Genomic DNA, 13,557 nt, shown 5'->3' on the forward strand with positions numbered 1-13,557 from the left:
AGGGCCCCCCGGGGGCTGTGCTGGGTGGGAGGGAGCCAAGGGGGTCTCCCAGTGGGAGGCTCCCAGTCTGCACCCAGAGCGTGCCTGGGCACCCAGTGGGCAGCTCTGGCTGCACCCAAAGGGGCAGGTGATGGCCCCCAGCCCTGCTCCTGGGGGTCCCGGGGGTCCCCACACCACATCCCGCTCTGCTTCCCGGTGCCGAGGGATCGTTCACTGTCTCTCCAACTCAAACCCTTTTTATGTATTCTCTCTCCAAATCAAACCCCTTTGCCCAGGCTCGTGGGTCCTGCTGCCTTTCCCTGGACCTTGTTGGCCGCCTTCTCCTCATGTGCCTTTTCCAGGACAGTGGATGCCTCTCCCTGCCAGCCCGACCCAGCTCTGAAACCTCCGGCAGCGCCGCCGCCCTCCTGCTCCCGGCAGCCGCTCCGGAGGTGGGAGATGGAAGTGAATTAGGGACAGGGCGAAACGAAACATCACTTCATGCGTTTTTAATGGTGAAAAAATTAAATATGTAGAGGCCGTGTGGCTCCAGCGGAGCAGCGCAGCCGAAGGCCATGAATGTTTGATGCCCGGAGCTGCGGGAGCAGCCGGATGTGGGAAGAGCTGTGACAGGGAGATGGAGCCCACCCCGGGGGGCTGCCAGGGCCAGCGGGGAGCGCAGAGCCCGGGGCACTGCTGGCACGTGGGTCCTCCCGAACGCAGCGATCTCAGCCCCGCAACGGCAGGAGCGGGACGCGTGTCCCTGCTCCCCACCCCAGCACGTCCCCAGCCCTGCTCAGGGAACTGAGTTGGTGCCTGGGGGTGCTCAGCACCCCCCAAACCCACCCCGGGGCAGCTTTGCTCGGTGGGGCTGGTCCCCAGGGCACGGGGGCTCCTCTGGCTCTGTGTTCAACACTCACCCCAGGGGCTTTGCTGTGGGGCCGGGCACTCACTGGGAGCACAGCGGGGTCACAGCCCCCAGGAATGTGGGAGCACAGCGGGGTCACAGCCCCCAGGAATGTGGGAGCACAGCGGGGTCACAGCCCCCAGGAATGTGGGAGCACAGCGGGGTCACAGCCCCCAGGAATGTGGGAGCACAGCGGGGTCGCAGCCCCCCGGGAACGTGCTGATGAGGATGCACTTGTTATCATTGTTATCGTTATCGTTATCAATATCATTATTGTTATCAATATCATCATCGTTATCTATATCGTCATTGTCGTTATCAATGTCGTTGTCATTGCAGCAGCAGCCCCGTGTCACGAGGACAATAAAGCCTCTCTGGCAGCACCTCGTGACTGCTCCTCAGGCACCCGGGCCCAGGTTTGTGCCTGCATTGATTTGCGTCACCAATCACACCCAGAAACAGAGAGGAGAGGCCAAATCCTGGAGGATCGGGGTGGGAAGGGCTCGTTGGGCTTGGACAGAGGCTGCTGTGGGAGTGATGGGCTGTGCCCGCTGCCAGGTGACTGCAGGGCCCTTGGCAGCCACAACAGGGCCTGTGCCAACACCAGCAGTGTCAGTGGGGACCAGGGGATGGGGATGAGGGGACAGGGACATCAGCACGGGCAGGGCAGGGCAGTGACTGTCATCAGGAGATGGGCAGGGAAAGGGGATGGGGCTGAGGATCTGGAGAAGGGAACTGGCAGCTGCCTCAAGGGAAGGAAAGGCCTGAGCCAGGGATGAGAGGCCTCTGGAGCCCGTGGGGCTGCTCTGCCTGAGGGACAGCCCCGGCCTTGGGCACTGCAGGTGACACTGGGGGGGGTTAAAGTGACCCTCGAGCATCAGGAGCTGCCACCCAAGGTCAGAACGGGACAGGGTGACCCACTGCTTGGCACTGGGGAGGAAGGGAGGGTGAGATGTGAGGAGGAAGGGGAAAGAGAGAAAGGAGAAAGTGAGGAAGGGAGGAAAGAGGAAGGGAGGAGAGAGAAAGGAGGGAGGCAGCAGGAGGAGGAGGGATGGAAGGAGCAGGAAGGAGGGTGAATGTGCTGCAGAGGTGCCAACCAGGGCAGGCAGCCTTTGGGAAGATGCAGCACTGGGATACTTCCCATGCAGTGCTGGATGGTGGATGTCGGGGATCAGGTGCCAGGAGTGACCCCGCTGGGGAGAGACAGCGGGAGGGGCTGGGCAGGGAGGGATAGACATGGCTGGGAACATCTGCACCCTGTACCACACAGATCTGCACCTGTACTGGGCACATCTGCATCTGTACTGGGCACATCTGTACCTGTACTGGGCACATCTGCACCTCTGTACCTGCACATCTGCATCTTGTACCACACACATGTGCACATCTGTACCTGCACCCTGAATTTCTGCCCCTCTAAACCATGCACCTCTGCACCCACACCCCACACATCTGTGCCTCCCCTCCGAGCCCCTCTGCACCTTGTACTGCACAACCAGCACCGCTGCACCCTCGGGCTCCGCACTGGGCACCCCATTCCCGTTCCCCACAGCCCTGCACCTCTCACTCCTGTACCCCCGTATCCGTTTATCGCCATATCCCTCTGTACCCCCTTATCCCTGTTTCCCTGTACCCCCGCACCCCCATACACCTATATCCCTGTATTCCTTTATCCCTGTATCCCTATATCCCCGTCCCCCCGTCCCTTATATCCCTGTATCACTCTCCCCCTGTCCCCTATATCCCGTACCCCCATACCCCATATCCCTGTTCCCCCATATCCCCGTCCCCCATATCCCGTTCCCCCATATCCCCGTATCCCTGTTCCCCTATATCCCCGTCCCCCATATCCCCGTATCCCTGTTCCCCTATATCCCCGTCCCCCATATCCCCGTATCCCTGTTCCCCTATATCCCCGTCCCCCATATCCCTGTTCCCCTATATCCCCGTCCCCCATATCCCCGTATCCCCCCTCCCCGTGTCCCTCTCCCCTCTCCCCTCCCTCCCCTCCCGGCGCCTGCGCGCTGTGGCCGCTCGGGCGGAAGGGCCGGGCCCGTTCGGGGCCCGCGATGGCTCCGGAGCCCTGGTGAGCTGGGCCGGGGCTGGAGCGGGGCCGGGCGGGACCGACCCTGCGGGGCCTCCCCGGGGCTGCGGGGCCCGTCACGGGCGGCGGGAGCGGGGGGGTTGGACCTTCCCGTGCCGGCCCTTTCCCAGAGCCCATCCCGGGGTGTGTTGGGGGTGTTGGACCTTCCCGTGCCGGCCCTTTCCCAGAGCCCATCCCGGGGGTGTGTTGGGGGTGTTTTACCTTCCCCTCCCGGCCCTTTCCCAGAGCCCATCCCGGGGGTGTGTTGGGGGTGTTTTACCTTCCCCTCCCGGCCCTTTCCCAGAGCCCATCCCGGGGTGTGTTGGGGGTGTTTTACCTTCCCCCCCCGGCCCTTTCCCAGAGCCCATCCCGGGGTGTGTTGGGGGTGTTTTACCTTCCCCTCCCGGCCCTTTCCCAGGCCGATCCCGGGCGGTCCCGGCGGGTCCCGGTACCCCTCCCGGTGCCCCTCCCGGTCCCCCCGGGCTCAGCCGCTCCCCCGCTCCCTCCAGGCTCTCCCTGCTCGATGCCACTCGCCAGCTCGCCCAGGACATCGCCGAGAAGATCCAGGAGCGGAACCGGTGCCAGCGGAGCGGGGAGAGCTCGGCCAAGGTACCCGGGATGGGGTCTGAGCTGGGTTTGGGTTTGGAGCGTTCTCGGTGCGGGTTCAGCTTTAAATCTGCGGGGGCGGGATGTGCCCGGGGAGCCCTGAATTCCCTGGCAGGGGGCGCGGAGGGAAGCGGGAGCTGCTGGAAGGGGCAGAGCCGGTGCCAGGACGGGGGTGACGCTCCGGCCCTGCCCCGGGCCCGGCTGTGTCGGTGTCAGCGCTGGGGACCTGCAGGGACACGCTGTGTCCGATGGCAGGAACCCGCCGCCAGCGCTCTGTTCTTCAGGGGCCCTGTAAAGACAACAAGGATGCGAACTCGACATTAACAGAGGCCTTTCAGCCTCCCAAAAGTCACCTTGGGTTTAACAGGACTGATGTTTCTGTGGGCGATCGGGCTGGTTTGAAAGGAGGAGAGGAGGAGCCCTGGGAGCCTTGGGCTCACCCTGCTGACTGCTCGGGGCTGTCCCTGCCAGGATCAGAACTTTCCCAGAGATGCCGAGGCTCAGAGGTGCTGGGATGCACATCAGTTGCTCTGTGCCCCTCTCTGGGAATAGGGAACAGATGTTTCTCCCCACAAGGCTGGATCGCTGCCTTCTGCAGGGGCTCTACAGCAGAGGAAACAGGAACTTTGCAGCCTTGTTTTAGCCACATTTTGGACAAAACATAAGACCAGAATTAAATATAAATGAGAAGCAGAAGTGAGAGCTTACCCAGAAAAATGTTCTCCACGTTTTCACACTTCCTGTTTAAAAAATAAAATGAAATTGGGATTCTCAGGAAGCTTCTTTCTCCAGGACTAAAAGCCTCATCCTTTCCTCCAGGCAGTGCAGGAGCAGCTTCATGTCATCAACAGGTCCCTTGGATGTGTTAAGATAAAAAAAGGCTGCAAGTCCTTGAGTTGGTCCTTTATAATAATTGACATAATTAAAGCCCCACTGATTTATCTTGCAGGCTCTGCTCCTCTTTAAAGCAGGGGTTTAATATGATGCCCAATCACTGAATCTCCTCTTCCAGTTTAAAATCTATCAGCTTTTAAAATAAAATACCATTTTTGAAATGTCTCCCGTGAAGAAATGTTGAGGAAAACTGTGTGGGCTTTGTCCAATAATCAGTGCTGCTGAATGAGTGACTCAAATTCAGCATGAATTGAAGTTTCAGAAGGCCCAAATAAGTGGGATTTGAGAGGAGTGTTTTCTCTGGCTGTAGCAGTGAGAGGAGTGTTTGGAGGTTGGTCCCTGCCTGCAGGATGGTGAATTATCACAAATTGTACAGATATGCCCAAGCAGTAGAAGACTAATAAAAAGATTGCTGCTTAACCTGTGTGTATTTATAGAGGACAAAGTCCTCTATTCCCATCAGTGCCATCCGTGACCTCGTGTTGCTGTTGTTTGAAGCCTTTCTGGGGCCAGAACTCTCCGAGGTTGTGTTTTATGGAAACATTACATGGTTGACTTAGTTCTTCATAAAATCACTTGTTCCATGCCCTGTGTTTTCCAGTTTCCCTTTCATCCATTAACAGGTAAAGATGAATATTTGGCAGTGTTTGATTCTACTATAAACAAGTTTCCAACAAGGAGAGAGTTGTTTCCACAACAGAAATGCCTGTTGAGAAATCCACGGCTGAGCAGTCTTGTATTCTGTGCCTCCCGAACGCTTTATGCAGGGAAATGTCTTTGTACATTGTTTGCCTGTTAGGGGGAATATAAACAAGTTTTTATTTTTATAGTATTTTGCCATTGGCATGGCTAAAAACACTGTTGCCAAAAATAGAGCATAAAACTTAAAATGGAAATATAAACTATAAGGAAAGTTTTCAAGGCAGCACTTACCATCTGTGAGCTCTGCTCTGTCGAGCTGATCTTAAGCCTTCCACTGGTTTCTTTTTGTCTATTTTCCTTTTTTCCTCTGAAGGAAGTGGAATGTTGTGTTGTCACGCTGCAGTTGTGGCCAGTGGTGTCTGTGTTTGAGGACTTTCTTGGCCGTGTCACCTTTATGTTGTTCTGCTGTTCTGGGTTGATTAAATGCAGCGTTCTCCTCCTGGAGACACGAGAACACGTGAAATTAAAAGACTGATCACGTGATTGCAGAGCCAGAGGACGTGCAGGACGTTGAGCCTTCCCAAAAGCACTGAGACCCCATCCTGGTTTGGGAATCGTTGCCGTGGTGTTGGGCTGAAGGTGGATTTTGGCTGCATCCTCTTGAGGGCTCAGCATGGTTGCTTCTGCTTGCTGTTGTATTTGGTGGTGTTTGAGAACAAACCTCACAGAGTCAGAGGGATTTAAATTCCTGATGCTTTCGGGGGGGTTTTGGGGCTCTTCTGCTCCATCCCTGTGCTGGTACCGAGTGTGGTGTGGCTGTGCAGGATCCTGTTCAGGGACATGCTGCTGTCTGGCTGCTGCTGTGTCTCCAAGAAGGCTGGAATGAGAGTCAGAGCAGATATTCCTCTTCTGATCCAAGTTCCTCAAAGAGGAACTGGGTTTGCAGCCCATTGTAACCCACAGCAGGGCTAGGGGCTTGTAAACAAGAAGCACATCAAGTCTTAATTAGGATGACTTGCATGGTTAATTGCAGTTACAGTGTTTTTTCCTAGAACTCTCTGCATAACTGGAATGAAAAGAAATAAGATTTAAGGAGGAAAATCCCAGAGGATAATGTCAGCCAGACTTTCGAAGGGGTGGGGAGAGAGGAGGATTCCTGCAAGCCTGGGGCTTGCTTGCAGCAGGGAAGAATTGTGAACAACTGAACTATGTTTTTGGTAAGAACAGACACATCTGAATCCTGGGCAGGTCAGTGGTGAGAAAGGGTGGGGGGTCCCAGGTGCTGCTGAGAAGGGACATGGAGGAATCTGAATTTCTTTGGGATCTTTAGTTTAAAGTCTGGAGGAGTTCAGTGGAGGGAATGTCTGAACCTGTAGCAACCTTCCCTCTAATCCTGGGAGCTGGGGAAGAAACCTGGTGGCTGAAGGAGCTGGTGCTTTTATTTGTGTTAAAGATCAAAGGAGAGAAGTGGAAAACTATCTAAAAAATATTAAAATGTGCTGAAATGTTTTGCCCATATAGAGGAGTGTGTTTATAAAGGCTTGAAAGACAGCTTTCCATATTCAACAGCGGTAATGCCTTAGAATTGTGTTTGTGAAACTAGAGCTATTTCTCCCATTATTTTCTAAGCATCCCAGAGCCATGAGCTGTGTCACTTCCTTTCAGCTTTCTGGGGCTGGAGTGAAGCCCTTCACACCTGTAGAGCTGAAGTTAAATACATATTATTTATATATATTACTTTATATATATTACATATTATATATAATATGTTATATATTTGAGATATATATATATCTCAAATACTGCATGATGCAGTATGAAATTTTATGCAATTATAACTCAGACCAAAAAGAAAAAGTTAAATATTGTCTTTCTTCCCCTCCAGATCAATGTGGCCATCAGATCATCACTGCAGAATCTCAGGGAGAAGATTGATCAGCTGAAGGAGTTGCTGCTTCGGGCGGTGTCAACACGCCAAATGTATCCGTGTAAACATCACTCTCTGACCCATTGGCATTGTGGGACAGAGTGGAAAAAGACACTGTGATTGCTCTGCCACACAGTTTGGGTTTTCCCCTCATTCCCTGTGCAGAAGACCTTGTCACTGGAACTTTCTCTGTGCTGCTGTTTGATATTTTCGTTGCAGCTGTAGAGCAGGAAGGGAGCCCGCACCCCTCTGGGGTGGTGGGCATGGGGCTGGCTCTGGTTATCTCTGTGGCAGACAGGAGCTTAACAAGATGGTGTGAGCCATCTCAGAGCTGTCCTGGTGCTGCCTGTGCTGTGCTGGCACTGCTGGCCGGGTGCTGGAGTGTGAGCCAAGGTCACCTGTCCAGCACAAAACTGGCTAATTGATGTTTTCTCTTGGCCAGGCCTTGCTATAGGGAAGGATGAAGCCTTGTGGGCAGGGCTCTGGGAGTCCTGGCTTTGACTGACTTAAGGAACAACAGGGCTCCATCTTCAGAATGTTGTCAAAACGCTGCAAAATATGCCTTGGGAAGAAATCACAGGTGTTCTTCTAGGAGTGTTACCCTGTGGCCTGGATATGCTGCTCCTCCCATATGCTGGGAGAGTCAGGCCAAAGGAGTCAAAGAAGTTTGTCCATCTCCCTGAAGGTATCCAGGAGCAATCTGAGTTGATGAAGGCACATTTAATTTCAAGCCCATTATATGAGAAATCCCTCCTAAGCCCTGGCCCCTCAGTGCTGTGCTGATGCAAGGGTGACACTTCCCCATCCAGTGAGTGCTTGAGAGCAGGCAAATGTTACTGCTGTGGCAGAAAGCACACACAGATCAGTTCAGCTACTGCCTAATCCACTCAGCAGTACTTGGAAGAGGGTTAGTATTCCTTCAGAACTCACTGAGGTTAATTTAAAAAAGCAAACACACGTCCCCTGTTGAAGCCAAGAGCACTTCAGGGCATCTTGTCTTTCAGAGGCACTGTATGATGTGTTTTTCTGCTGCACCAGTGGCTGTCGGGGTGTTCTGCTGACCAATTGCAAATGGAAACAGATGCTCAAAGGAAATTTTTGGTTGTTCTCTGATCACTTGGCTAAGAGCTACTCCCCTGGTCTGTATTATGAGCCTCCAGTGAAATGAGATGTGAAGTACCCCACTGGTTTTAAAAGCTCTGTTCTGTTTAGGCCTGCCCCGTTTGTGACAGCGTGAGTTGGAACTCTTTTAAGAAGTCTCATCCTTCCCTGAACTTAACCCATGCAGTATGGTTACACTGTCAGTGCTGGAGAGGAGACCAACTGCTTAGGGCTCCTTAGTGATAGGTAAAAGACTTGTGTTGGGTGTTGGAAGGGGAGATGCTGTTCTTAATGCTAATTTGGCAGTAAGCAGTCTTCAGTTTTCTTACTGCTTTGAGGTGATGACATGAAGATCATTCTGTGGCCATTGTATGAAACTTTTTGTTTGAGGTATGTGAGGTTCAGAAACACATTTAGAATAACAGCAGATTTCATTCAGAAAGGTGTGACCCATCCTTTAAGATATTGGAGCCTTTTCTTGAGGTAAAATAGTTACCCTAGTTAATGTTGATGATCAGGGGATCTGATTTATTTTCAGAATGTATAACAGATATTTTATATAATTAAATTAAAGTTTTTCAGTGTTTTAAAGTTTGTTCCTTAACCAAGTGCCATCAGCACACAGCTGGAGGGAGACAGGAGGCAGAATTTGGTGGATGACCTTCTCACACGACATAAACAACTTGAGGCATCTTACAAGAATGAAGGCCCAGAACCAGATATGACAAGGTATGGCACTGTCACCTCAAGGGAGCGATGGGATCTGTGCTTTGGGAGTGTCTGAGGGTAATGGTAAAGCACCCACTGAACTCATTGAGCTCTGCAGGTAGCAAAGGGTGTTTCATTTGCTTAGAAATGATGTGCTGCCTTCAGTGACAGGGTCATGTGTGTCTGCAGAGCTGGGGAGGACGAGGGAGTAGGAATTGCTTAGAAGAGGTAATGACTGACCAACTGGTCTGTGTTGGACTGGTGGGTGCCACCATCCAAAGCCTGTGTGAATTGTTGGGAAGAAAACTGTCAGGATGAGGCTTAAGGTTGAAGCAGTCCCCAGTGACCACACTGTAGCAGTCAGCAGTGCCTTCAGATGGACGACATTTCAATTGCCATTTTGGTGTGTCCTTCACAGCTGGGGAACTAACTGTGGTTATTCATCTTCCAGTTGTGCTCTCGTTACGCCGTTCCCACATAGTCCCTTTCCACTGGAAGGGGGTTTGTTTGTCCTCTCTAACAGGTTCTTAGAAAGGATTCATCCCTGGTGGTCCCCGCCTGGCCAGGAGGAAAGGCAGAGCCTTGTTTTTGAATGTGAAATTCAGGCCTGTTGCCTGAGTTAATCAGTTATTAGCAGAGCACAGGTTGGGTTTGATGGAGTCACACGGGTGCTGTGTTCATAACAAACAAACCACATTAGGCACAGACTTGATATAATTCTATAAAAAGACATTTTCACTGCAGACGTGGCGTCCTGTGAGCTCTGTGTGCAGTGGGGTGAGGAGGATGGGTTGTCAGTGGCCTTTTGGGTTTCACTTTTTGCCTGTGGAATTCCACTCCAAGTGTTTGCTCCCCTGGGCTGAACTTGAGAGCTGTTGGTGGCTCCAGTTTGTGCCTGAGCATGTGTGTGTGTCTTTCTGAGGAGCAGGAGTGTCCTGGCTGGGTGTCCTGGGCTCAGCCTGGAGCTCTGCACGGGCTGGAGATGGGCCAAAGGCTCACGAGGTTCTTTCTCTTCTGCCTCATCATTTGTGTTGTAAAAGTTGATTTTTCTTTCAGACTCATTTTTCCTTCAATGTGTTCAAGCTGCCCAGTGAATTAATTCCTGGAGGAGAGAGAGGAGAGAAGGGGTAACAATAAAAAAGGCTATGGTAGCCAGGCTATGGACAGAAAAATGAAGCTGCCATTTCCTCCTTTCTAGGAAATAGTAGTGGATCTGCCACCTTAGCACAGGATTTGGGCTGTGGCATGTTGGAATTGAAGTGGCAGGTGTTGAGGGACAGCCTCAGACACATCCTCATGGTTCCCTGGGTGATCTGCTTTGATCCCTGAGCAAACGCTCATGCAAAAAATGGAACCCCCCAGGTCAGAGTGTGACTTACCTGTCTGCTGACCCCACACAGGTCACCAGTACTGCTTCATGTGAGAGTTACCCATTTTGGCTAAACTCCAGCACAGATAATTGCATTTGCTCTTCCTAATTTTTCCTTTGCACATTCAGGAGATCTGTTCTGCAGAGGAGAAACGGAGCTGGAGTCTCTGGGGGCAGAGCTCGCTCTGTTTCCAGGGTCAGTGAGATTACTCTTGAGTGTAACTGGTAAAATTTCATTTTAAAACCTCACATTTTTAAAAAAAAGAACATCCTTTCTCAGAAATGTTCAATGATTCGTGGCTTTTAGGCGCAGGCACCCATTTTGGTGATGTGTGGGATCAGAGCCCTGAGGCTGCTGTGGGTCCCGGGGGGCCGTGCTGTGCCCTGGGAGCCCTCACAAAGCTCCCTGTGTGCTCTGGGTCACTCTGTGGCTGAGCAGAGCATCCTCCCCTCTGCTGAGTCCTGCTGCAGCTCCTGCCTCTGAGGAGTGGGACTGTGCTGCTGCAGTGTGCACATGCAATAGAAATGCAGATTTTTCTTTTAATTTTTAGTTTGTGCTTCTGAGTGGCAGCGTTTCCTAACGCCCTGCGTTCACTGACCCCTTTCTGCAGCAGGTACAGCCTTGCATTGGGCACGTGCACGTGGAAGGTCACCTGTGGGAGGGAGAGTTAGAGCCCTCCTGAGGAAGTGTCTCCCCTTTCTCAGTCTTAGAAAAAACTTCATATACTTCTAAGTCCTTGCACTTCTGAGGCAATATGTGAGCCTTTTTTCTGATGTTCACAGAATCCCAGACTGGGTCAGGCTGGGGGGACCACAGTGGGTCACTGGTCCCACTCCCTGTTCAGCAGGGCCATCCCAGAGCACGTGGCACAGGATTGTGTCCAGAGGGGTCTGGAATATCCCCAGTGAGGAGACTCCACCCCCTCCCTGTGCAGCCTGTTCAGGGCTGGGTCACTGCCCAACAAAGAAGTTCTTCCTCCTGTCCAGGTGGAGCTTCCTGGGCATCAGTTCCTGCCCGTTCCTCCTGTGCCATTGCTGGGCCCCCCGAGCAGAGCCTGGGCCATCCTCTGCCCCCTCCCTGTAGATATCTTTGAGAATCAGTGCTGTGCTGTGCCAGAGACAACTTTGAAGCTATTGTGTAGTAAAAAATTGGGTACCAGTGTGAGTGTTGTGTCCTACCGCAATGGCTGAAAATAAGATTTTTTTTCTTCCAGTTTGTTTTCTTTGTGTATCTTGGAGCAGGTAGAAGAGATACTCAAAGTTCAGCTGATAGTTTTCTGCATTCACATCTGTATTTGTGTTTTGTGAGGGTCTGTTCAGTGACGTGGTGTAGGGGTTGGTTTCAGTGCTCTCCTTCTCTAGTGTTGGTGTTGGTTACTGCCTGTGCTGCCTTTTTTGCCCAGAGAAGCTGTGGCTGCCCCATCCCTGGAAGTGTCCAAGGCCAGGTTGGATGGGGCTTGGAGCAACCTGGGCTGGTGGAAGGTGTCCCTGCCCATGGAGGGGGTGGAATGGGAATTTAAGGTCCCTTCCAACCCAAATCATTCTGTGATTTGTGATTGTGATTTGTTTGTCATGTTTGCATAACCAGACATCAGTGCAGCACGTGCTGCAGGTCATAAAGCTGCAGACTTTGATGGAATACAGCAATTGTTTGAGGTTTGGATTCTCCAGAGCCCTGTGCAGACCCAGCTGGTGTGGTGGCTCTTACACCTATCGCTGAGTCAACCACAACATGGGAAATAACAAGTGGGCAAAATGTTTACAGGGACTGTGATGTGAGAAAGCCCTTTTGTGTCCCCTGCTCTGAGCAGTCCATTAACTGATATGATCCTTGTGGGTCCCTTCCAACTGGCCACATTCTGTGATTCTGTGATATTGTGTGATATTCTGTGATGTGACCTTTGGAAATGTGGCCATCCCTGCTGTGGCAGGACAGTGTTGTCATGGTACTTCTGTGGAGCAGGCACAGGGTGAGGATTCAAGCAAGAAGGTGTCAAGGCAAACAGGAGGAAAACATCAAAATCCCATGATAATTTCATGCTCCATTAGAAATGATCAGGGAAACCAGTATTTTCCAGCACAAGATAACATCAGAGAGAGTATTTCTATGCTAGTGTTGCAACACTTGCTGTTTTATAGTTCTCTTTTAACTTCTTATTAAAAATGGATAAAATTACTCCAACTATTCTGTCTGGTGAGTTCACACCCCTTCCAAAGTCTCCCTCTTGGGTCTTGTTTTCAGAGGTGCAGGCAGAGACATAGTCAGGGTCTGGATCTTGTGCCAGTGAGTCCAGCCTTCCCCTCTTGCCTGAGCCTGGCCTGTGTGTGGGTTGGTAGGGAAGGAGTTTGGAAAGGGCTTGGAAGGAGCTGGAAGGAGCTGGTCTGGGGCTCAGAGCCCACACATTCCGTGGGGTTCAGCTGCCATTGCCAGCTCAGGGGTCCTTTAAAATCCTTGCAGAGTTGTGGCCCAGCTTTGGGTTTCCCTGGGAGGCAGAGCCCACTCTGGGCTGTGTCTGAGGCTGAGCCTCAGCTTTTCCCCTGCATTAGAAAAATCAGCACCTGTTGTTTGATGAAGTTCTTGCAGTGACACTTGTCCCGGGTTTGGGGCTGGTTTTCCGTATCTAATCCATCTCTGATGTGACAGCACACACTTTTCCAGCAGTCCTTCCTTTCATTAACCTTCTTGCACCACTGATCACATATTTACTGTGCCCATGGCCTGGAGCTGGGAGGGTTTCACCAGAATTAATCTGCGTTTGTGTTCGGTCACCATTCAGTGAGTTTTACCTCCTTTGAAAGCTGCTGTAAAGCTGTTCCTGGTTGTGCAGTACAGTTTGTTAATGCTCCAGTATTGATCCCAAGTGACAACTGGGGCCGGCACACGGGGCAGGACACTCCATTCCTTTGGGACAGCATTCCTTTACCTTCCGGCGTGTCAGCCTTAATTAAGATGCAACTGGAATTTTCCAGGGGAAAGGTTGTGCTGTTGACGTGACTCCCCTTGAGCAGGGTCAGTTAAATTTCCTTTAATTGGTTTTCAATAGCAATTTCAGTATCTTCTCCCCTCTTTCCTCCTTGGAGAGAGATCTGTGCAGGTTGTTGTAACAGAGACTGGAATGGGGCAGAATTCCCCGTGGATTCACACCATTTGAAAAGCAGAAGTGGAAAAAGCAACCAGAAATGTTGGCTTTCTGGGAATCACACGTCGAACTTCTTTGAGACTTTAAACATTTGTGAGGACAAAGGAATTGAAATATTCCTCCTCCTGTCTGACCAGGTCAACAGACTGTGCATGTCAATCACCAGAGAACAAACAAATTAACTGGCCTTTCTTGATTTCT

The 13,557-nt window shown here is 51.7% G+C and overlaps 1 protein-coding gene across 1 annotated transcript in view; it reads left to right on the forward strand.

Moving 5' to 3' along the window:
• The first annotated feature begins 2,918 nt into the window (after positions 1-2,918).
• Positions 2,919-13,557, forward strand: part of STX8 (syntaxin 8) — a 107,574-nt gene continuing 96,935 nt past the window's right edge. Inside the window, exons 1-4 of the mRNA XM_039390278.1 lie at positions 2,919-2,972; positions 3,479-3,578; positions 6,997-7,091; positions 8,758-8,868. Coding sequence (XP_039246212.1) covers positions 2,956-2,972; positions 3,479-3,578; positions 6,997-7,091; positions 8,758-8,868 — 323 coding nt within the window. The 5' untranslated portion in view covers positions 2,919-2,955. The remainder of the gene's footprint in view (positions 2,973-3,478; positions 3,579-6,996; positions 7,092-8,757; positions 8,869-13,557) is intronic.

The sequence above is a fragment of the Pipra filicauda genome, unplaced genomic scaffold (genome assembly GCF_003945595.2).
Source record: "Pipra filicauda isolate LSUMZ 115617 unplaced genomic scaffold, ASM394559v2 scaffold80_size11013439_pilon, whole genome shotgun sequence".
NCBI classification, from domain to species: Eukaryota; Metazoa; Chordata; class Aves; order Passeriformes; family Pipridae; genus Pipra; species Pipra filicauda.